The sequence below is a fragment of the Antechinus flavipes genome, chromosome 6 (genome assembly GCF_016432865.1).
Source record: "Antechinus flavipes isolate AdamAnt ecotype Samford, QLD, Australia chromosome 6, AdamAnt_v2, whole genome shotgun sequence".
In the NCBI taxonomy this organism is placed as follows: domain Eukaryota; kingdom Metazoa; phylum Chordata; class Mammalia; order Dasyuromorphia; family Dasyuridae; genus Antechinus; species Antechinus flavipes.
Window position 1 is genome coordinate 184,880,031 of NC_067403.1, and position 21,710 is coordinate 184,901,740.

At 40.9% G+C, this 21,710-nt stretch overlaps 1 protein-coding gene across 17 annotated transcripts in view; it reads right to left on the minus strand.

Moving 5' to 3' along the window:
* Positions 1-21,710, minus strand: part of PCM1 (pericentriolar material 1) — an 89,780-nt gene that overhangs the window by 10,906 nt on the left and 57,164 nt on the right. For 10 of the 17 annotated variants that reach the window (XM_051965698.1, XM_051965710.1, XM_051965709.1 and 7 more), the window contains 7 exons: positions 17,055-17,111; positions 15,290-15,462; positions 14,772-14,903; positions 7,001-7,121; positions 4,019-4,168; positions 2,097-2,233; positions 1,748-1,882 (listed from right to left, as the gene is read on the minus strand). In XM_051965698.1, the coding sequence (XP_051821658.1) occupies positions 1,748-1,882; positions 2,097-2,233; positions 4,019-4,168; positions 7,001-7,121; positions 14,772-14,903; positions 15,290-15,462; positions 17,055-17,111 (905 nt within the window). The remainder of the gene's footprint in view (positions 1-1,747; positions 1,883-2,096; positions 2,234-4,018; positions 4,169-7,000; positions 7,122-14,771; positions 14,904-15,289; positions 15,463-17,054; positions 17,112-21,710) is intronic. The other 7 variants (XM_051965713.1, XM_051965714.1, XM_051965711.1 and 4 more) reach the window with 2 other exon arrangements.

Consider the following 21,710-nt stretch of genomic DNA (forward strand, 5'->3'; position numbering starts at 1 on the left):
TAGGAAATGTCACCAAGGTAGAAATGACAAGATTTGGCAACTGACTGGATACAGGAGGTGGCTGAGAATAAAAAGCTGAGGATGACAACCTAGCTGCAAGCTGGAGTGACTGTAAGGATTGTGGTAACCAGCCCCAAAAAGGAGGATCGGGAAGTGGAAGAGGCTCGGGGGCAAAGCAATGAGTTCATTTTTGGATATATTGAATTTGTTGAATATACTGAATAAAAGATTTGGAAGAGATGCAGGCAGAGTGAGAGAGTGAGCTGATAAGGGGAGGGTAGAGTAGGATTGCCGGGCAGCAGTGAGGGCCCAATAGAAATTTTATAACAAATTTGTAGAGGTCACTATCATCATGTTTCAGTGTTTTCTCCAGTTTCATTCAGCAGCACATGAATAAGATCAAAGGCAGTGGATGCTGGGAATGATCAAAAGTTAAAGCATTGGCAGGGCAAGATCTTCAGAAGGATAAACAGGACAAGGAACTAATGAAAAGTTACTGTAGAGCTCACTTGGCTCCCTAAGAGGTCATGATGAGAAAGGGAGGAAGGTATATCTAGCTAGTACAAGGGTAATGGCCTGGGAGAGAATTAAAGGATAGAGGGATCCCATAGGTTGAGGTGAACCAAGAACAAAACCTGGGATGCAAGGAAAAGGGAGAGGTAGAATGTCAATAGATTGTGACCAGATGAGGAAATTTCAGAATTCCTGAATATGGAGATGAATTTGTGGGTGATGGCAAGATACAAGATATGGTATGATCATTTTAATGTTTTAATTATTTAAATATTTTATAATTTTATTTTTATGGCTTAGGTGGGGTGGAGGTTTAGGATATTTGAAAGAACATCAATATGTATGTTGAAGTCCCCTCGTATGAGGGCAGGAGCTGGAGAAGGGAGAAACCAAATTGAGGAAACCACAGGTCCAAAGAATCAAAATATTTCAAGTTGCAAAATGTAGAAAACCAGATGACTGTCTAAAACCAAGAAAGTGGCTAAATTATTGTGGCATGTGGCTCTTTCAAGTTCTAATTCCATGGCTTGTGATGCTGTAGTTGAGATGAATAATCACTAAGGATGGGAGAAGAGCCTAGAGAATTCAGCAGCTAGTTCACAGGGCCATGAGAGGAAGAGGACAAAGAGTCTGGGTTTAAGTCTCATCTCTGGATAGCCCTAATACAAACCACTGGACCTATGAAAGCTCAAGTACCTGGATAAGATTCTTTGGTTGTAGACAAAGTACTAATAATCTGCACTGCAGTAGATATGTCCTGACTGGTGACTTCCTTATATTAATGAAAACAACAGTCCAGGCCCTATCTCTAATTATAAACACATAAAAGAACAGAATGGTAACAAACGATTAAACAAGGAAAAGTCATGGAGATTGTGGCAGGGGAAATGGCTATCTGTTATGAACGTTTACTCCAAGGTAAATAGTTGCATAGCAAGTTTAACTGGTTTTACAGGGTTATAATACAATTTATTAAAAACCAATGATGACAAAACAAGGAAGGGCCCCCATTTCTTGCCACTGCATTTGATGAGGGTTATGGTGAAGGAGTGTGGAACTCCGGTACTCCACAGCATTTTACTAAACCAATGATGGCCAGTCTCAGGCCCATGGTGTCTGCCCCCATGATAAAACACAATGCAGCAGAAGCCTGTCCATCCTCATCTTCCTCACTGAGTGGGAGGAAGGAAGGGAGATGAGACACTAAGCAGTGTGATGCTGCCAGATCTCTTACCTGCAGTATGCTTCCCAGCTGCTTGTGAAAGAAATGCACAAATTCTTTGCTCTCATCATTTTGTTGTGTAAGGGTCAGAACCATGCGTCTCACTGAGGTTAGAAGCTGTGAAGAGCACACCTCATCCATGTGCTCCTAGAAAAGAGCAGAATGGAATACAAAATCACCCATGGTTCAAAGGTGAATGAACAGTGATGTCGCTCATGTAAATACTCATGTCTCTCACCCAACCACCCATTTTCTTCCGTCTTTCTCTCAAAGCAAAGATTTTAAAGCATAGGCTCCAAATGATAAATGGAGGAAATTGTGTTACATTGTTAAATACGACCAGTGTCGCTGGTCTCCTCACCTTCAAGAAAGGAATGACCTCTTTCATAATTGCTTTTATTTGCCGGTCAAGCTGCTGCGTGTCAATCCGAGGACAGGGAACAGTAGCAACTTCCCCCAGGGTTGGCTGTGCGCTGCGATTCTCATTCTTTGCAGATTCTATTTGAAAAACAAAACAAAACAGAAATTGCTCTCAATAAGATGGTGGGGCTCTTTGTGGACCAGCGCTCTGATTTCACCCTTGCAATGCCAGCCTCCCGCCTAAGCCTTAGCCCATGGCCACCCTCAGAGTTCTCTGACCAGTCTCTGGCCGTAGTCGGTTGCGCCTGAGCAGGCTGGGCCTGGCCTTTCCTGGACACCAGCTCCCACTCTTCTGCTCCTCACGCTGGGCTGCTGGCTTCTCCCCTCACTCGACTTTCTAGGTCTGTCTTTAGGACTAGGCAGAGACTGGTGCCCATGGCATTCCCTTATTTCTTTCTCTGAAAACCTTATTCTACCTTCAAGGCTCAACTCAGTTGCTGCCTCCTGTGCTAGTCTTTCCTAATCCTCTCGTTTGTCAGTATTCTCTCCTGTGGAGAATTTCTCTCTTCCTATTCTCTAGTACATGAGCACACACTGCCTTGTAAACAACACCTGCTTAATACATGTGGCTGAATTGACTAACTGGAGCTACATACTAATTACAGGTATGTTTTTTACACTACAAGCTATGAATATTCTTATATCAGGAGGTCTTTTTCTTTCCTTTTTAACAAGGTCCACAGACTTAAAATGAGTTCCTATTTCCCAAAGGATGACTGCACTCTGGCACCAAAACCTGGAAGCTGGCTCTGGAGCTCCTGGTTACCTTTCTAGGAACAGATCTCAAAGGCTCTTCAATTCCCTCCCCACACTCCCACTTTCTTTCCAGTTGCCTTTTATGTATTATCTTCCCCCTTGAGAATGTAAGCACCTTTAGGATAGGAACTTCCTCGCTTGTATTTGGCTCTCCAGCAGTTAGCACAATAAGTACATTTGTCATTCATTCATTCATTCTCCTCTTGTCTAGTGTGGTTCGTTTTCTATCTCAATTGACTGTTCTAGATTTATAATTTATTCAGCTATCACAGACTGTACAATAGACAAAGTTTGCCCATCGGTTTCCTCCTGTGTGGTAACTTTGGAGAGTATAGCTTTGAGTGATGAGGTTGGAAGTCATTTTTCCAAGGGGTGAAATGAGTGAGAAGAAATGGAGGCCCTAGAATGTATGCAGTTTTCTCTAAGAGTAGCTATATGGCTATAAAAGGAAGGAGAGATATAGGACAGTAACTTGAAAGGATGGTTGGTGAAGTGAGTACCTTTTAAGGATGAGGAAGGTGAAAGGATGGGGTGAGTGGGATGGATGGGATGCAATCTGTATTGTTGGAAGGAGTTACACATTGTTGAGATTACAGATGCAACAAATGTATTGCAATGAATTTATAGTCATTTTCAAATTATGGATTGTTTCATAGTCTTGACTTACTTACAGCTTTATTTCTATCAAAATCACTTAATACATCTTTTTATAGATTTCCTGCATTTTAGGGTCAGTTTTTTTCATGACTACGACTGTGGCTGGGTTCCTGGTTCTATCAGTTTCTATTAGCTGTATATGAGGTTTAACTCAATAGTTCAATAGTCTTGCTAATAAAGTCATTCAACAGGTTGGTCCAGCAAACAGGATGCAATCAGAGAGCCAGGAATTTCCAAGCTGAATGCATGACTGCTTCTATGACCCAGCATCAGTGTAAATACACCACCATGGCCTATGCAAAGCAGGACTCTCCCCTCTCCTCTGCTAGCACTTTCCCTTGCTTTCTTTCTCAGACTTGTCCTGATGCCTCTTTCTGAGGCTCATCTATTGTCCCTTTTGTGCTTTTAATGACGGGAAGGCATTGTGCCCCTGCCCACCCAAGACCTGACCTTCTAAGGTGGAAGCAGTGGTGGCAGAGGTGGTGGCGGCGGCGGCGGCCCCAGCGCCCTCTGCACTCAGGTTGCTTTCAGCCTCAATTTTCATTCGCTCATACTCTCTCATCCTAGCCAATGCTTGGTCCAAGTGGATCACGGTGTTGCCTGCATTGGGAACAGACACACGTTTAAAAAGGCTGCTTTTTTTTTTTTTTTTTTTCTATACCACTTTTAAAAATGCATGGATAAAAATGTTGCCTGAGTTTATTGAAATAAAGTGATATTCCTCAAAGGAAACAAAGTTATGAATGAAAGGAGAACAATGAATTAAAAGATGGCAAAGGAGCAGTCCGGAGCCTCTCTGTATGACAGGCAGCTCACTCCTTCCACCTGGTAATTATTAAGCTCCCTGGTGGAGGATGCACTCTCAGGAAGTTCCCAACACCAGTGAAATAATGGGTTCCTTTATGGTAAAGGTAACATGGAAAGAGATCATGACCACAGTGGCCCCCACCTATGCCTGATGACCCTGGACCTGCAGGACAAGCAGCTTATGCAGCAGGCACTTTTAGCATCCCCACTTTATAGATCAGAATGGGGAAGTGATTTGACCAGGGTCACACAGACAGAATTCAACCCAGGTCTTCCTGAGTCCCAGTCCAGGCCTCTAGTGCCCTTGCCATATTGCTTCTGGAAATGGGACCTGGCCTCAGTGTGCACTCACAGTGACCACAAGGACCCTAAAGAATAACTATGGGGCAATGTAAAGCAGATGAACAGTAAGACCCAACGCTTATGTGGGAAATGGGAGGGGAACTCAGCAGAAAGTAGGGTTTGCTGATGGAGAGTGCTCAGTGCCTGGTTGGTACCATTGCTGGCAAAGGATGAACACCTTGGTAGTGAGTGCAAGGTCAAATTGCTGGAGGGAGGGAGGCTTGAGAAAAAGAAAAATGTCCTTGTTTCATTTTTGTGAACTAGTGACTGAATCACTGGGCTCTGGGTTTCCTCCTTGGTCACACTGTCTCCCTGCTATCTCTATGACATCTAGGCTTCCTGCCCACAAGCCCCTTATCACCCCCTGGATCTTGGCCTCACTTTCCCAAAGATTCGTCACCCAGCAAATCCTATTTCTAAGCACACAAGTATCTCTTAGCAGGTCTAGGCGTCCTCATCACTACCATCACCATCGGCTGGCATTTACACGGCATCTATCATGTGCCAGCCATTGGGCTGCAATGCAGTTACAAATAGCACCTCATTTGATCCTCTAACAACCCTGAGAATCCACTGAGTACTATTATGATCTCTGACTCATAGACAAGGAAATTGAGGGGAAAAGGTTTAAATGATTTGTCCAGGGCCAGCCAGACAGTTAAGTGTCTACGGTTGCTCTTCCTGGCCCCATTTACAAGGGGCCTGCTACCACCTACCTCGATAAGAGAAGCCCAATGGAAGGATGAGTCTCTGCATTTCTGAAGCAAGCACAGGAGCCAACCACGGCCTTTCAGATCCTAGGCCCAATTCAGCACGGTTTTTTGGTACCAGTCCCCTTCAAAACCAGTGATGCACTAGGGGTCTGGGCACTACCCCCCCTCCCCATCTCCCCGCATTTATGAAGTATTCGCCAGGCTGTTCAGTTCTGCCTCCACACGGTTCCTGCAGCCGTTGCCTTCCCCCACCCTCAGGGGTTCAGCTTCTCAGCAGCTCTTCAGTTCCAAATCTGCACCGTTTACATGCATTAATTTCCTCTGCCTCCCACTCCCCCTCAGATGAACAAAAGCAGCAAACTATAAAGTGAAGCTTCATGACAAATCTGCAGAATGCAGAGCCCTGGACGTCCACACTGGCCAGCTGCCTCTAGCATCACAACTGGGATGTCCCGGCCCGAGTCCTAAACAAGAGCCTGCAGCACCGCGGTCTCCCTGCCCCTAGTCTCTCCATCTCTTAAGTTTGTCCTGAAGTGGCCACAGGGATTGTCCTTCAGGGAAGGTCTGGCCTTTAAGACACACACTCCTGGGCTGGGCCCTTGAGCCTTTCCTGCATCAGATCTGTCTCCTTTATACCTTCTAAGTTTCAGTCCAACCACACTACCTGTGGCCTGTTCTTACCTTGGTACAGGCTACCTGCCCCTTTCCTCACCTCTGCCTCTTAGGATTCCTTGCTTCTTGCAAAGCTCAGTTCAAAAGGGGGTGGGGGGAAGGGAACAGGGCAGAGAAGGTAGCTAATGATCCCTGTCCTTCCCCCTCTCCAATTACCTCATATATTTTATATCTATTTCCTCATTTACTTGCTTCCTTTGATGGAATGGAAGTTCATGGGCAGAGAGTGTTTTGTTTGTGTCTATATCCCAAGCACCTTGCCCAAATCACAGGCACAGAGTCAGTCAGTGCTTGACAAGCATCAATGCAGGATGATTGACTAACTGATTAGCGTTTGCTGATTTCTTGTTCTCTAATAAGAACTCTGAAACTACAATAGAAGAAGCCAGTTTGGTTCTGGACCTGAGGTTGGACACCAAAACCCTATGGATGCAAAAAGTCTCTTTTTTTTCAAATTCTCTCTAGGAAAGCCAAAACATTCAGTTCTGGGAAGTGGTCAGATTTGAGGCAACTGTAAAAACCCTACTAGCTTTCCCTGATTTGTATTCTGGAAATAAAGGTGGATTATCCCTGAGGGGCTCATTCCTCTCTAAGAACTATGGCCTTCCTCTCCACAGAAAGGAAGTCTAGGAGTGACCCAGCAACTTCCTGACCACAGGATCTTGTCCCAGTGCCTCAAACTCTGGACTTCAGGTTCTTTTAGCAATGGCACATGATAGTGCAAAGAGCAACTGAGGGCTCGGGGAGCACAGGGTCTTCGTCTGTTCCCATTTGCAACTGTAACCTGGCTGACATCCCTGCAATTAAAAAGCCTCCCCAGGCTTCATCTGCCTTGCTTGAAAAATGAGGGGAGACACAAGACGGCCCAAGTACAGGAAATATTAATGGGGTTACTTACCAAGATCATCAGTTGCAAAGGGCTCAAAATTAGAAGATGTAGACAAGGTACTGGCATTATCAGCATCATTTGGCTCACTGATTTTACAGGTTTCTCTTTCAAAATTCTTCTCAAAAGTTTCCTACAATAAAAATCAAAGAAAATTGCAATATTCTGATTTCCAGAGGAACATAACAGTTAATGTTAAGTATCCAGGCAGAACTTAGCATTTCTAGAACAAGTCCTTAAGCTTTAACTTCTTGATAATCCAGTAACTCAATGGTTTTTACTTCTCCACTGCTGCCTTTAAATTCTGCTGGGATACATGAAACTTTTAAGCATTTCATGAGTGTGGGACAGAAAGACTATTTCCTACAAAAAGGACTTCAAGGCTACAATAAGCTATTTCTGCCTTGCTCCAGAAATCATACACTCTCTAAGGAAGGCCTCAAAAGAAAACATGCCGTAATAGCTTTAAAGTACCTGAAGAGGGATAGCACTAGAATAAATAAATCAAAGCAACAAGCACTTATTAAGCACCTACTACATACCAGGCACTATGTTGAACACCTACTGTGCGTCAGGGCAGAGTGCTAACAGAGGAGATGCAAAGTGAGGCAAAAACAGGGTCCCTGCTCCCAACAAACTCCCAGTTTAATGGGGGAAAACAGGACAAATTGGAGAATGGATGGGGACTGGGAAGATTTTCTATGGAAAGTCAGAATTGAGCTGAGAGTTGAAGGAAGCCAGAAAGTAGAAGTGAGAGGGCACTGCAGGAATGGGAGAGGCCTGTGGAGTATCTTATGGGGAAAAGTGCAAGACTGTTCCCATATTGAGGAGGACACTTAGCGACTGATGACAGCTGGAGATGAGAGGCCTGGACAGATGGTAAAGCAGTGTGGAGAGAGGAGAGCTTGAACTCCGTGGTACAGCTATGGTTAGCAGGAGTGGCCTGAGGAAGAGAAGTCAGAGCCAAGGAGAGCCAGGAGGTTCTGGATAGAGGAGAGGCTCTCCATGAGGACTGAGGAAAAAGCACTGGGTTTGACAGCTAAGAGAATGCTGTAACTCTGGGGAGAAGAAGCTTGGAGTAAGAAGAGAGCAGAAGAAGAGGAAGCAGAGGCACTGACTGTACTGATCTTCTCAGGGAATCCAGTCACAGAAGGAAGGACCCATGAACTAAAAAGGATGGACGGGGTCACGCAAGGTTTTGGACAATGGAGGAGCTGTGGACATGTTTGTAGGCAGAAGTAAACAGGGAAAGATGAAAGATGAGTGAGTAGGATTGACAGAAACAGGGCAGGACAGACCACCTGGGCACTGCCCTCTGAAGTGGCAACAAGGAGGAATGGCATTCTAGTGCCGAGAGATGGGCGACCAAAGCCTGTGTATGGGAAACTCAGAAAAAGCCTATTTGGCTAGACTGAAAGCTGAAGAAGTAGATTGGGGATGGCTGTGTGGGGCTCTACAAGCTAAACACAGGAGCTTGAATTTGTTCCTAGAGCATGACTTATCTTTTTGTGATGTGGGTCCCTCTAACAGTCTGGAGAAATACCCATTCTCAAAGTCATGTTTTTAAATGTATACAACACACAGGAATACAAGGGAAACAAGTGTACTGAAATGCAAGTATAATTTTTTTTAAAAAAACCATACATATTTAATTCCTTTGGCAGAAGTGTGAAGGATAAAAGAAATGGCCTGAGTCAGAAAGGTCAATGAGAAGGCTGCTACAACTATCTGAGTGAGAGTTGATTAGGGTCAGGCAGCCGTGGGAGGTAGAGAGAAGGGGCCAGATGTGAGAGACACTGAAGGTATAAATGGGCAGTATTTGGTAAATGACTGAACATCTGAGAGAACAAAGAGCAAGGAGTTCAAGATAAGCAGTGGAACTGTCTGTAATGGGACTGAATCTTCTGAATGGAAACTTATAGAGTGTATAAAGGGAGCACTTTGGGATAGAACCCTGAGAAACATCTGCAGGTGCAGAGTACAGTATGAATGAGCCAGCAAGAGACGGAGGAAAGGTCAGGCAGGTAGAAGAACTTAGAGAAAACAATGTAATGACAACTGCGAAAAGGAAGAATATGCAGGGAATTAATGGAGAATGTAAAATGTAGCAGAGGTTAAGAAGAAGAAAAAAAGATCAGATTTAGTGATTAAGAGATTATTCAGATACAGGGGGAAATCTCAGAAAAGCGAAAACAAAATCTATCAACAAAATCTACTTTAAAAAAAGAAACCATTGGTGATCTTGTACATAATAATGTAGGATGAGCAGTGAGGTGGAAACCAGACCACAAAGGGTTGAGAAGAAGTGGGATCAACAAGATTAAAGAGCATGTAACCTATAATCAAAGACACAGGGCAGCTGCCTTTGAAGACAGAATGATGGTTTTAGGAATAATAATACTAACTAGTATTTTGAGAGCCCTTTTGTTGTTTTAGATGCAGTCAGGCTTGAAGTCAACAACAACGAGGTTTAAAATCTGCCTCTGACATTATCTGTAGCTATATGACTCCTTGGGTTTAATGGCCTTATTCCATGCTATCTCATCAAATCTCAAAATATCCTGCCTGAAGTTACTTAAGCTGATGAATTCATGGGCATGGGCCAAAAAAAGAAACAATATTTGTCTGCGATTTCAATGAAGTAGATACTTCTTGTAACATAGGACATCATCATCAGAAATTCTTGACAACTTATTGCTTCTTCTCCATTTCTACAGGGGCTAACCTGGGAAATATTCATATTAAGATGATGGATTTTTCTGCTGGAGAACTCTGTGGGCCTATTGAAAGCACTTCTCAAATGATATCATCTAGCACATTCTCCTTTACTTTGGCTCTGAAATTCACTAATCCTCAGGGCCTATTCCAGAGACAAATGCACACTCTTAGTGGATGGGCCTATAACTGTATCTGAGGCTGAATTCTAGGTATTTAGGTTTTTCTTGATGGATGGTTATGGTGATTTTTTAAAAAGGTATTATAGATTTCTCTACAATCTCTCGGTCACTTTATCAGCTCCCATGGATTCCATTATAGTCTCTAGAATGAACTACAGATGGTTCTCCTTAGCCTGAGCCTTGCCTATGGGCTTCAGAACTACCTAATCAATGGCATATTTTTTGGACATTTTAGACCACCTGATGGTCATTGCCCTTCCTGCATTGAAAGATCAAGCCAAACTGGTCTCTTTGTTTCTCCTGCACCAGCCCTGATGATCTATCTCCTCTCTGATTTTGCACTAGCTGACCCCTAGACCGACCTAGATTGCGTCCATTTTTTATCTCATAGGATTATGCTCTTCCTTGAAGATGTAGTTTAAGTAACATTTTCTGCAATCTATTCCTATTCTTCCCTAAATGCTCATACTTTTCCTTCCAAACTACCCTGTAATAAATTATGATATAACATCTGTGCTTGTTCCTACTGATGCAGACATTTCCTTGCTGTCTCCCTACCTTAGAATGGATACTGTGTACAAGTACAGGCTGCTCCTATCTCTATACAGATATCCCAGATATGCCTAGCCTGGTACTTGCCACAAAATAAGTAGGCACTTAATAAACACTTCTTCACTGATGATCTAAGGGATTTAAAAAAGCTCAATATAATGGTATTCATAGCTGGGAATGTCTAGAGGACCTCAACACTGATCAGGAGTACAAGTGCATTTGGTGAGACCTTACTTGAGGTTGATGATTAAGATCACTAAAGAGAATTCTACAGGCAACTGTTACCAAAGAACCTCATATGGTTATGTGAGATGACTTGTTAAAGGCAAATCTTTATGGCTAGCTACTCTGTCTTTGAAAAGGAGTGTATGCATTTCAGCAGAGTTAAATTAGCTAAATTGGCAAAGGGGGTTCAAAAAACAACCCCCCAAAATACATATACTTTAGCTACTGAGTCCTATGGACACCACCACTATATTGGAATCTGCTATCTTCTGGCAGCAAGAGAAGGCCTGTAAGACTGCATGACTGAATCAAATTTTTTTTGGGAATCCACAAACTATAAATTGAATAGAACCTTTCAAACAATTGTGGAATCATAATAGAAAGGTTAGCCATGGAGATTCCTGTAGATCTCTGCCTAACTGGCCATTTCAGACTAAGGTTTTAGGGTGTGCCATCACTGATGAAGAAAACAAACTGTTTAGAAGCACAGAGTGTTTTGCCCCAGCCTGTGCCCATGCTGTGCTGCCAGAGGAGGACTTTTCTCGTGGCGTGAAGGCTGTAGCTCACATAGGTCTTTGGTCAACCTTTCAGCAATCCTGATTTTACTTCCACCACTTTTTGGTGCTTTCTGAGGTGACATTACTGTGCTTGTCATCTGTCATACTTCTCTCCAAAATGGTTTACAAATGAGATTAGAATAGAAATGAGTCTTTCCATGTTTCTCTGCTGGATGAGGAGATCAAGTATTAATTAGTCTGAGGTTCCTTTCTGTTGACAGCTTTACATCTATTAAATGTTAAACAGAGAATGGCAATCATGGTGAAAATGCCCATCTTTTTGTCATCAGGGGACTGTATAGACAGGCTTTGAACTGTATGTTCTCTACTTCTCTCCTTTGATGGAAGGCATCAAGTTCCAAACGTCTGTGGTGCCTTTGTTTGGAAGATCTGGCCAGTTTTCATAAATTTCGCAAGCTCTTCATTTTCTTAAACAGATATTGTCACAGAACATTAAGATGCTATCCCCTTGAAAAAAAAAAAAAGACCTTCATTTTATCTCGCCAAGACAGCATCTTTTAACTCTCCTTCCTTTCACAGCCAAACTCCCAGAGGGGAAAGAGTGCCATTTATACTTGTCCTCACTTTCTGATTTCTGACTCACTCCTCAACTCCTGGAAGTGAGCTGATTTATAGGACCATCACTCAGCTGGGACTAGCCTCTCCATACAATCAATTACCTTTTATTTGCCAAGTCTCGGGATCTTTTCCATAATCCCCTTTCCTGACCTCTCTAACACAAAGGATGCTGACACTCCTTCCCTCTCGAACATTCTTTTTTCCAGATTCCAGTCTTTCTCCTCATTTCTATTAGGTACACACCCTCTTTTGCAGATGATTTCCAGGTTCCTCCAAATGATCCTAGTCCCTCTCCTGAAGTTTACTCTCATGAGACCAATGGCCTATCGGTTATTGCTAAGTGGCTCTTCCACAGGTACTCATCTTCATACCAGAACTCATCAGCATTAGTGAAACATTCTATTTCTCCTCTTCTACCTCACTACTTCTGTCCTAAGAATCAATACTTGCAACCTTAGAATCACTCTCCGCACACCTACCATAGCCAATTAACTGGGAGGGCTAATGGATTCTTTCAATTTCAGCTCTCTTCCATCTTTCTCCTAAGCTCTGTTCACAGCCATTACCTTGGTCCAGGCCCTTCACTATTCTTACCTGGATTACTGGACTAGTTTTCCCCTCTTGTCTCCCTAATTCAAGTCTACTAATTATGTGCCTCTTTACCATTTATGCCATATTATCATATGGCATGATATAATGAAAAGTAAATAAATTTGTTGAAAATATCAACTACTAGACACTCAATTCATATTTATTATAAGGCTGTGCATAGAATGTTGTGTTAAACATTGAGGGAGATACAGAAGACGTGGTTCCTGCTTCCATAGGGTAAATAGTAGAGTAGTGAGAAATGACACAAACAGAAATCTAGATGGGGTGCCCCAGGACCAACCATTCTCTTTCCTCCTACTGTCTTCTGAAAAAAGATATGAAATTTCCTAGACAAAGCAAAATCTTGGAGAAGATATGAACTCCTCCTCACTCAGATACTGCTCCCCCAATGATGCTGCCATGGTGATGATGACATTCCTAGCTCTAAGCAATGCCTTTGGGCTTGGTTTTTAAGAGAGGACAGACAGACACAGACTTGTTAGCTTAAGAGAGATGTTACCAAGAAGTCCTTTTCAGGGAATCTCATTACCCCAAAGAGGGAGACAGAGCTAGTTCAGCATTTCTGAGTCCATGCTTGGAAATCGAGAAATGCTAACCTGGCAGCCAAAAAGCAATGGCAGCGTTCCTGACCTACAAGGAATTTCTGGAATAAACCAAGAACCTGGGCCAAGCTTTTGAGTTGTAGGAGCCAGAACCGTGAAGTAAGGCATCTCAATTCTATGAAAAAGAAGAGCAAACACAGAAGTGGCTCCCTGGTGCTGTTTATGTGGTCAGACTAGATGCCCGGAGATGGGATTCTTTCCTTGTGTCATGGGGAAGAGGCTATTTAAGACAGTTATAAGTACAGAGGGCAGATTTTATGTAAAGGTGCCCTAACAAAATCCAGGCTTCTGGAGGCTTATGCAAATTGTCTCCATGATGAGCTTGGGTTGAATTTGTTGAGTAGAAATATAGAGGAAGCGGGAGGAGAAGAGCATTCTAATTTTTTTTCCTTCATGGGGAGGGGGAAAAGGGCAGGCTTCCTGGAGGACATGCCACTTTGACTACAAATAACAGACTAAGAACTTAATTAGGATATGAAAAAGCAGAAATGAAAAGTTGGGGCACAAGAATATAACTGTTCTGGGACAGAGAGCCACCCAAATTGGCTGTAATGAAGAAACCTTAGAGGAGAGAAAAGGCAACTGGTTAACAGATCCTAAATATCAATGAAGAAGTACAATTTTAATTCAGTGGACAAGAGAGGGAGGGAAGATTCCTAAGCAGGGATGGGTCATCATATATACGAGGCGTAAGCAAACTATGTGTAAGCAAATTAAGTCTACCAATGGGATGAATCAGATTGCACAGAAGAAGAAAGAGGAGAAGGTAAAAAAGATTAGATAGAAATACTTTAAAGTCTTACATATACTGTATGAAGAACAATGTTCTATCAAAACTTTTAGCTGAAATACTGATTGATAGAAAAAGGAAACCTGTTCCACTGGCCTTCTTGTTGTTCCTCCAAAATAACCTCTTGTCTCTGTGGCTTTGCACTAGCTATTCCTCATGTGTACAATGCTTTTCCTCCTCACTTCTGCCTCTCAAGCATAATCTTCTACATGTCTCCCTGCCACAGAGGTCCTCCTTCCTGAAATTCATCTTGGGTTCTTTTTGTGTAAACCTATAGATGTATGTTTAGTCTCCCTATCAGAAGAGATAGGATCTGAGGGCAGGGATATTTATATTTGCCTTTGGACCCCAAAAGGCCAATATGTTTTATCATGCTTGCTGATGACCTGCTTTTAAATAATCCACATGATCCACCCTTGAGAATTACCACTGAAAAATATCAGTGTGAGACTGGCTTTCTGGGTTTTTCCCTATGCTTCTGGTTTACTTTGTCTAATTTATACACTGTGTACTTGTGATACTGGGTAAAGATAACTGATCTGGCTGGCATCCAGGCTCACAGACGATCCATCCCTACTCAGTTCTTTATCTGAGGGGTTTGAACCAGTGTCCTTGACAACAGTCTCCATCACTGAAAAATTCCACATGAGTTTGTCTGGTTTGGAGATGCCACTGGCTTACATCTAGTATGTCTACCCCACCAATTCTACTGGATCAATAGACATAATCTCCAGAAATAATTTCAATTTGTTAATTGTTGAAAAGTCCCTTTCTGACAAGCGAATGACTGCAAATCAATAAGAGACTCCAAATTTAAGCTAAAAGGGGAAATGTACTTTCCAGAGTCTAATTACACTTAACAGAAAAAAAACATAATTTGAATGTGTTCACAAAAAGAAGTAAAGCCGGTTGCTACCAATTTGCTATAGAATGAAAATTACACCTATACACTAAACATTAATAGCTTACATCATCAGTAGTGGCAAGGCTTTCACTGGGAGTAAGTTCTGAGTTCGAGGCTATCCAAGTAGCAGAATTCACTGATTTGACATTTTCACCTTCTTTTTCATTAGTCTCAGAAATATGCCTGTTGACTATGTCCTAGACAAAGAAATAATGCAGTTAGTTACTTAGATAATAATGATAATCTATTATTAATAAACAATTTAAAAATAAATAATGTTTTTAGTACATCACATTTAAATGTACTAGTCCTTTTAAAAAAGGAGACAACTGAGGTAATATAAGATATAAAGTTATCTTTTCAGAAAAGAATTTAGACTAAGGGTCAAGATGTTCAGCTATAGCACATTACTCAAAATAGACAAAAAGCAGTACAGAAGTAATAAAGTGGCCACAAAGTACAGAGGAAAAGAAAAAGAAGAATATTGTTCCACAGGTATGTCTCAGTGTAGAAACAGGCTCCCCATGCAGACACAGAGAGAAATAAGGGCCCAGGCCAATTAGAGTTGGAGGCCCTTCTTTACCTGCAGTGCATACAGTGCCCTCTGTCTCAAATAGTCTGTGTTAAGCAGTTGGAGTTCATGGAAAAGTTCAATGAGAAAATGAGGACGGGATTCATTTTGAGAAATCAACGTTGCTACTTCAGAATAAATAGTATCTCTCAAAGCTTCAAACATAGAAAAATCACTTCCAGTTTCTGGAAGACAGAAAAGATCAGACAATCAAAATGGATGAACTGTTTGATGCTTCCTACTAGTGACAGTGACAGAATTAGCTTTTAACAGCAGCTTTCAGGTGGTACTTGTTCTTCAAAGCATAGCGAGTGTACTGAGTATGGGAAGTTTGCAGGATAAGAGAGAACTGAAATGACAAAAGAGTGTCTTAGTGTTCACCATGGTGTTGCAAACCTGCAATACAGCCTCACAAACTATTTACAATATACAGAAAATGGGTCTACCCCTCACTTTCCCACAAATTTTTATCTATTTTCTAACAAAATTTAAGGGAAACTTAATCAGTATATCAATGAGATGAAATATACAAGTTTTCTACAGGTCTGTCCAGAGAGATCATCCCAACAGAAATAATTTCTTTTTGTGATGATGATGGAATTACATACACATCAAAATCATCCCCGGAGTCATGGAATTTTTGAGTTAGACCACCTCCCTTTTATATTAGTGGGAACTAAGTGACTTGACCAAAGTCCCATAATGAGCTCTTCTGAAATACACACTAGAAAATTTAGTTGAACAAAAAGTCAAGATTTCTTTATTGCACTTTTTCTGTCTCTCTACACACATGCACATGCACACAACACAAAATAAATGGCTCATATCTTTTCCATTAATGACAATTATCTTTACTTTTTCATTTCAAAAAATAATTACTTCTTATACTAATGTTCATGTTCAATGGGGATGAGAGTGTGTGTGTGTGTTAGAGCTTGTATAGCTTAGACTCGGAATTTTGGGAGTCAAGATGGGTAAGAAATGCAGTCTGCTGCTTCCTAAAGACCAATTTCTCATAGCTGTAGATGCTCTTTTCTTGAAAGTATCCCCAATATGTTCAATCCCTAGCTTCTCTTGATTCTTAAATGTTAAACAACCCTCCTGTTTCTTCCTCACTGAATATTGCCATAGAACTACAAAATATTAAAAGACAGTAAAACTCCAGTTTAAGTACAAGAATGCCACTTCAGAAAGCTTTCTGAAAGTTTGTATGATCTGAAAGTCTGTATAACCAGTTTGGTGTTGACTTCCATGGGAGATATTACTGATTAAAAACATAGCAATATCTAGGATTTTTGTACCTCCAAAGAACAGTACACTCCAATGTAAATAATAGGGGATCAGGGAAAACTCAAAATTCTAATTTCTGGAAAACAGTGCTTTAAATATTTTGTAAATATAAGCTAAATAATTCAGAAAGTCAAACACTACCTGCTTAAAATGCTGAAAGTTACATACTTGTATACGTACACATACAGACACCCATAATGCACTCCCATATATGTAAACACACACTCACACTATCTACCAAGTAAAAATGGAAACATGAATAGTAACTGATATTAGAAATTATCAGATTCCTGAAAGAGTGCTTTGTTTTGGTTTTTTTTGTCTGTTTGTTTAAAAAAAATATCTATTTTTAGCTAAATACTAGTCCACAGAGACAATAAATTGCACCTAAAACAGAAAGTGAAATTATAGCAATGAGTTTGAGATGAGAATTTAGAACAGAGATTTTTTTTCTTCAGAAATTGAAACTAAGCAGTTGATGAATTACCTGGTGCTGCATTGCATGCATTTCTGTTAGACTGCTGAAGTATTCTCCTAGCATGTGCTGTAGGGAAAGGGGGAAGGGACAGATACAATGATGAACACAAAATGTGTATGAGCAGTAAACACAGGGTTTATCTATGAATCACTGAAATTAAAAAAACAAAACAAAACACTTTAAAGTTGTTTTGGGGACCAAAGGAGAAGTTGTGGTTGTTGTTTTTAAAATAATTTCACTTATTTAAAATTCTTTCACCAGATAAAGGCAATCATCCCATCATAAAGCCCTAAAAGATCCATCAAAGAAAATGAGGCCTTATCTAAAACAAGCACCACGAGTGTGACTCTACCTTTTTCTTTTTCAGGGGGAGGCGCGAGGTATCCTTTTCCTAGGCCAAAGGAAGAGGAAACCTTCCCTCTGTTCACCCCAAACCTTCTGCTTTGGTTGGCCTTCAAGAGGTAAGACTTGCCCAATTGCCTCTGGAAGTCCCTAGCTACCAAGTCTTGCTAGCCTCTTGATGCATTTTTTTTTTTTTTTTTTTTGGCAATCAAACACAGAATGGAAGGACCAGATCCATTCAAGGGGAGGAATAGCATGGAATCTTAGAGCTGGACAAGACTTGGAAGGATCTCTAGTTTAAGCCCCAGCTACATAGGAATTAATTACTCCGTCTCTGCTTGAAGGTTTTTCAGAAGAAAGAAGCCACTCCCTCCTTCCTTTGGGGAGCTCACTGCCCCTTCTAGACAGTTCTAAGGGTTTGGAAGTGTTCCCTAACTCTGAACTTTTTACAAATCACCCCCTTTACTCTTAGTTCTGTTCTCTGGGATCAAGAAGAACAATCTAATCCCATTAATGCGGGAAAGCTCTTTAAATACTTGAAGATAGCTTTTATGTCCCCACAATTTTTTTTCCTCTTCTTCCCAATGAGCATCTCTGATTTGGCCACACTCCAAGGAGTGATCTTGGGGTTTTTTCACCAATATCCACCTTTATGTGGTCCCCGGGACAGAACATGACCCTCCATCTAAGGGTCTGACAGCTCTACAGGGGACAGGACCACCACCTCCTTTGTCCTGGGCTCCGTGCCTCACCCCATGCAGCTAGGCCTGCATCAGTTTTCCTGATGGACACATCCCCGTAAAGATATCTACACAGCTCACAGTACACTCATGTCCCCAGGTGTTTTTCCAGATGTATGCTTGTTCTAGCCACTTTTTTCCTACCTTGTATTTCTTGTCAATTCTATGCTTCGTATATAAAACATGGACCATTTTTACAACTTTATAACTCTTGCAGAAAAGAGCAATAACCTATCATAATAAATGAATTTTAACTGAGGCAGCTACCCCATTTTGTGGAGAGGGAAGGCCTACATGTGCTCTATTTTGTACATTTTCAAATTTTTTCGATGAACTGATCTGTGGCACTGACTTTTTTTTTTTTAATGATCTCTAAAAACACTAGGTGACATATGGGTGGGCTCTCTGGGAGGAGAAGGGAAGGGATTATGGGACACTATGGTGATATAAGAAACAAAAAAAAATCAATAAAAATTTATTTAAAACAATTTAATGGAACATTGAAAGCTGGTGGCAAGAGGACTATATTATGGACTGCTTAAACAAAAAACATGAAATACATAAGGAGTCTGAGAAACACTATTATCATCCTGGCTTAGAAAAAGCACTCTCTTAGTGATGGGAGGACTCCTTTAGCTGGACATCTGCCAGAGCTCTTTGTTGAATAAAGTAGAAGAGCAAATCATGTCATGACTTTCTTCAACCTTCCAAAGAAATAAGGAAATCCCTTTCTTGACCTGATTCTTACCAACAAGAAGGAACTGGCTGCTGAGACCAAAGTGGTAGAAATCTTGGGAGGAAAGTGATTGCTCCATATCCCAGCACTGGAAAGCTAGACATAGGCTCACACACAGAGACTTAAAATTTCCTAAATGTAGGAAAGCAGATTTAAAATAATTCAGGGAAAAGATAGGAGGATCTTGCCTCTGCTCCATGCTGGCTATGTGACTTAGAGCAAGTAATACATAACATATTGGGAACCCAAAGCAAATCTCTAAGGTTGTAAGGTACAGAAAAGTTGCTAACCTACACAGGTAAAGAGAATTTTTCTCCCCGAATATTCCCTATATTAAAGAAATCCCTCACATTGTGGAGGGAAAAAAGAAGAATCCAAAAAGGAAGAAGACTGATACTGGGGATTACAGATTCAAGAGCTCCTCTATTCATTTTGCTTCTTTTTTTCTCTAACTGGAAAGGATATGACAAAAGGAGCCCACACAGGGCTGATACCAGAAATCAGGAGAAGAAAAAAGAGCTGTTAGCTGCCCTTGATGAGTTCAAGTTCCTGGGACCAGATAAAGTACAGCTGCAGATAAGAGAAACAGAAAATATGAGAAATCACAAAGTCCAGACTCCTTTAGTGTGATCAGAGGTATTTATCCCAAAGTAGGAACTAGCATTCTTTATAATAGTCTCTTCTCTTAAGATTGTGAACTCTTTGAGAAAGGACCTGCTAAGCTTTTCTGCTTAACTCATGCTCAGCACACAGTAGGCACTTAGTAAATGCTTGCTAAGGGGATGGCTTGAATGCTTTTGCCAAAAAATGCAGAGGTGCATATTCTCCCCACTTATTTGACAAGAATACTAGAAATGCTGATTATAGAAATGAAATTATAGAAAAGTTAAAGGTATAGCAAAGAAAAGGCAAAATTATCTGTTTGCAGATAATATGATAGTTTACTCAGAAAACCCCAGAGAATTAATGATACTATGTTTAAAGTAATTACAAAATCCATAAAATATTTTGGGATTATTCTATCAAGACAGACTCAGGACTTAACTATAAAACATGTCTACAGAATTAAAAGAAGCCCATTAATCAGATTTGAGCCATGCCAATATAATGAAAATGATGACAAAAAACAGCTAGTTGGTGCAATAGATAGAGCACCAGCCCTGAAGTCAGGAGGACCTGAGTTCAAATCTGGTCTCAAATACTTAACACTTTCTAGCTATGTGATTCTGGACAAATTACTTAACCACCCCAATAGCCTCAGCAAATAAATAAAATGATGATACATGATTCTTTGCATAAAACAAGTACTTAATAAATGATTCATTCATTCATTTCTACCCACACTAATTTAGAGATATATCAATCAACCAAATGTTATTTTATAGAACTAAGCAACTAAATATAAAATTTCATTCAGAGAAACAAAATAATTCAAAATCTTTGGAGAAAAATGGAAGGGGAAAAAAGGCAGAAATAAAGGAAGCCTGGCATTAAGGAGGCCTAACATTACCAGATCTAAAACTAAATTATATGATGTAATATGTATCAAAACAAGTTGATCTAAATTTTTTTAAAAAAGAGTATAAGGGGAAAGGATTAAATTATCAACACCTAAAAAGAATAGAGCATGTTAGCCCAGTGTTCAATAAGTCTAAAAAAATAAAAAATACTGTGAAGATTCTGAGTCTGATAAACACTTTAAAAAAATTAAAAAGCAATCCGGCAGAAAAAAGATTTAGAGCCCCAACTTATACCAACCTCCCTTTCATTCATCCTACTTTGTGCCAGGAAAGAGACACAAAGACAAAAATCAAAGAATAACTGCCCACAAGGAGTTAACATTCTAGTGGAGAGGAGAGAGAGGCAGTTTAAATCTAATCTGGATAAATGTAAATTCTGACACTTTCGTTAAAAACATCAATGTCAGATATACAAGATGCTGAAGGCATAGCAAAAGGAAGCAATTAATATGAAAATGATCTGGGGGTTCAACATGAAACCATGGTGTGGCAGAGTCAGTGTGACCCAGCAGTTAACCAATCAATCTGATTTTAGGCTGAAAACATGAGAAGTGTCTTGATCTGGGGAAGCGAGCAATTGTGTGATCTCCTCAGTGGCACATTTTATAAGGTTATTGCCTTGTTGGAGGGTATCCAGGAGATAAACAGCTGAAACAGTTAAGAGGGGATGTAAAAACCAAAAAGCCAGGTGAAACTTGAGTTTTTCTTCCTTCTTCTTGATCTGAGCTGCCCCGAAGTAGATGGGCTACATGGGGTGAACACCCTGTCCTGAAAATCAAGACCTGTTAAGTAGGAGGTGTGCTCAAGTGCAGGCTGAGCTAGCTGGTCTCTGAGATCCCATCCAACACTTGACTCTGTATTTCTTCTTTTTAACTACTTCAATGACAACTAATAAAAATAACTAGCATTGCTAAAGTTCACCAAGATTCGCAAAGTGCTTTGCAAACAGGATCTCATTTGATTTTCAGAACAACTCTGGTGAGAAGGTGCTACTACGATTCCCACTTTATAGTCAAGAAGACCAAGGCTGAGAAAGCTAAACTGATTTGCCCCAGGTCACAGAGTCAGTAGGCATTGACTGTCAAATTTGAACTCAGGTCTTCCTGACTCCAAGTTCAGAATACTGTACATTTAGCAGCCTCTGACTTTACAAACCACTGTACATCTCTGAGCATGAGATTTACTAGAAAACTTGGTTAATGTGCTATATTTTGAGTTTTGAGAATACTTTAATCATTTGAGGGTTTGGTTACAGTTCAGAAAAGGAAGCAGTGGTTGTTAGACAATGTCAGCAATAGGTTGTGCCAGCCCATATATCTTTTTCTTT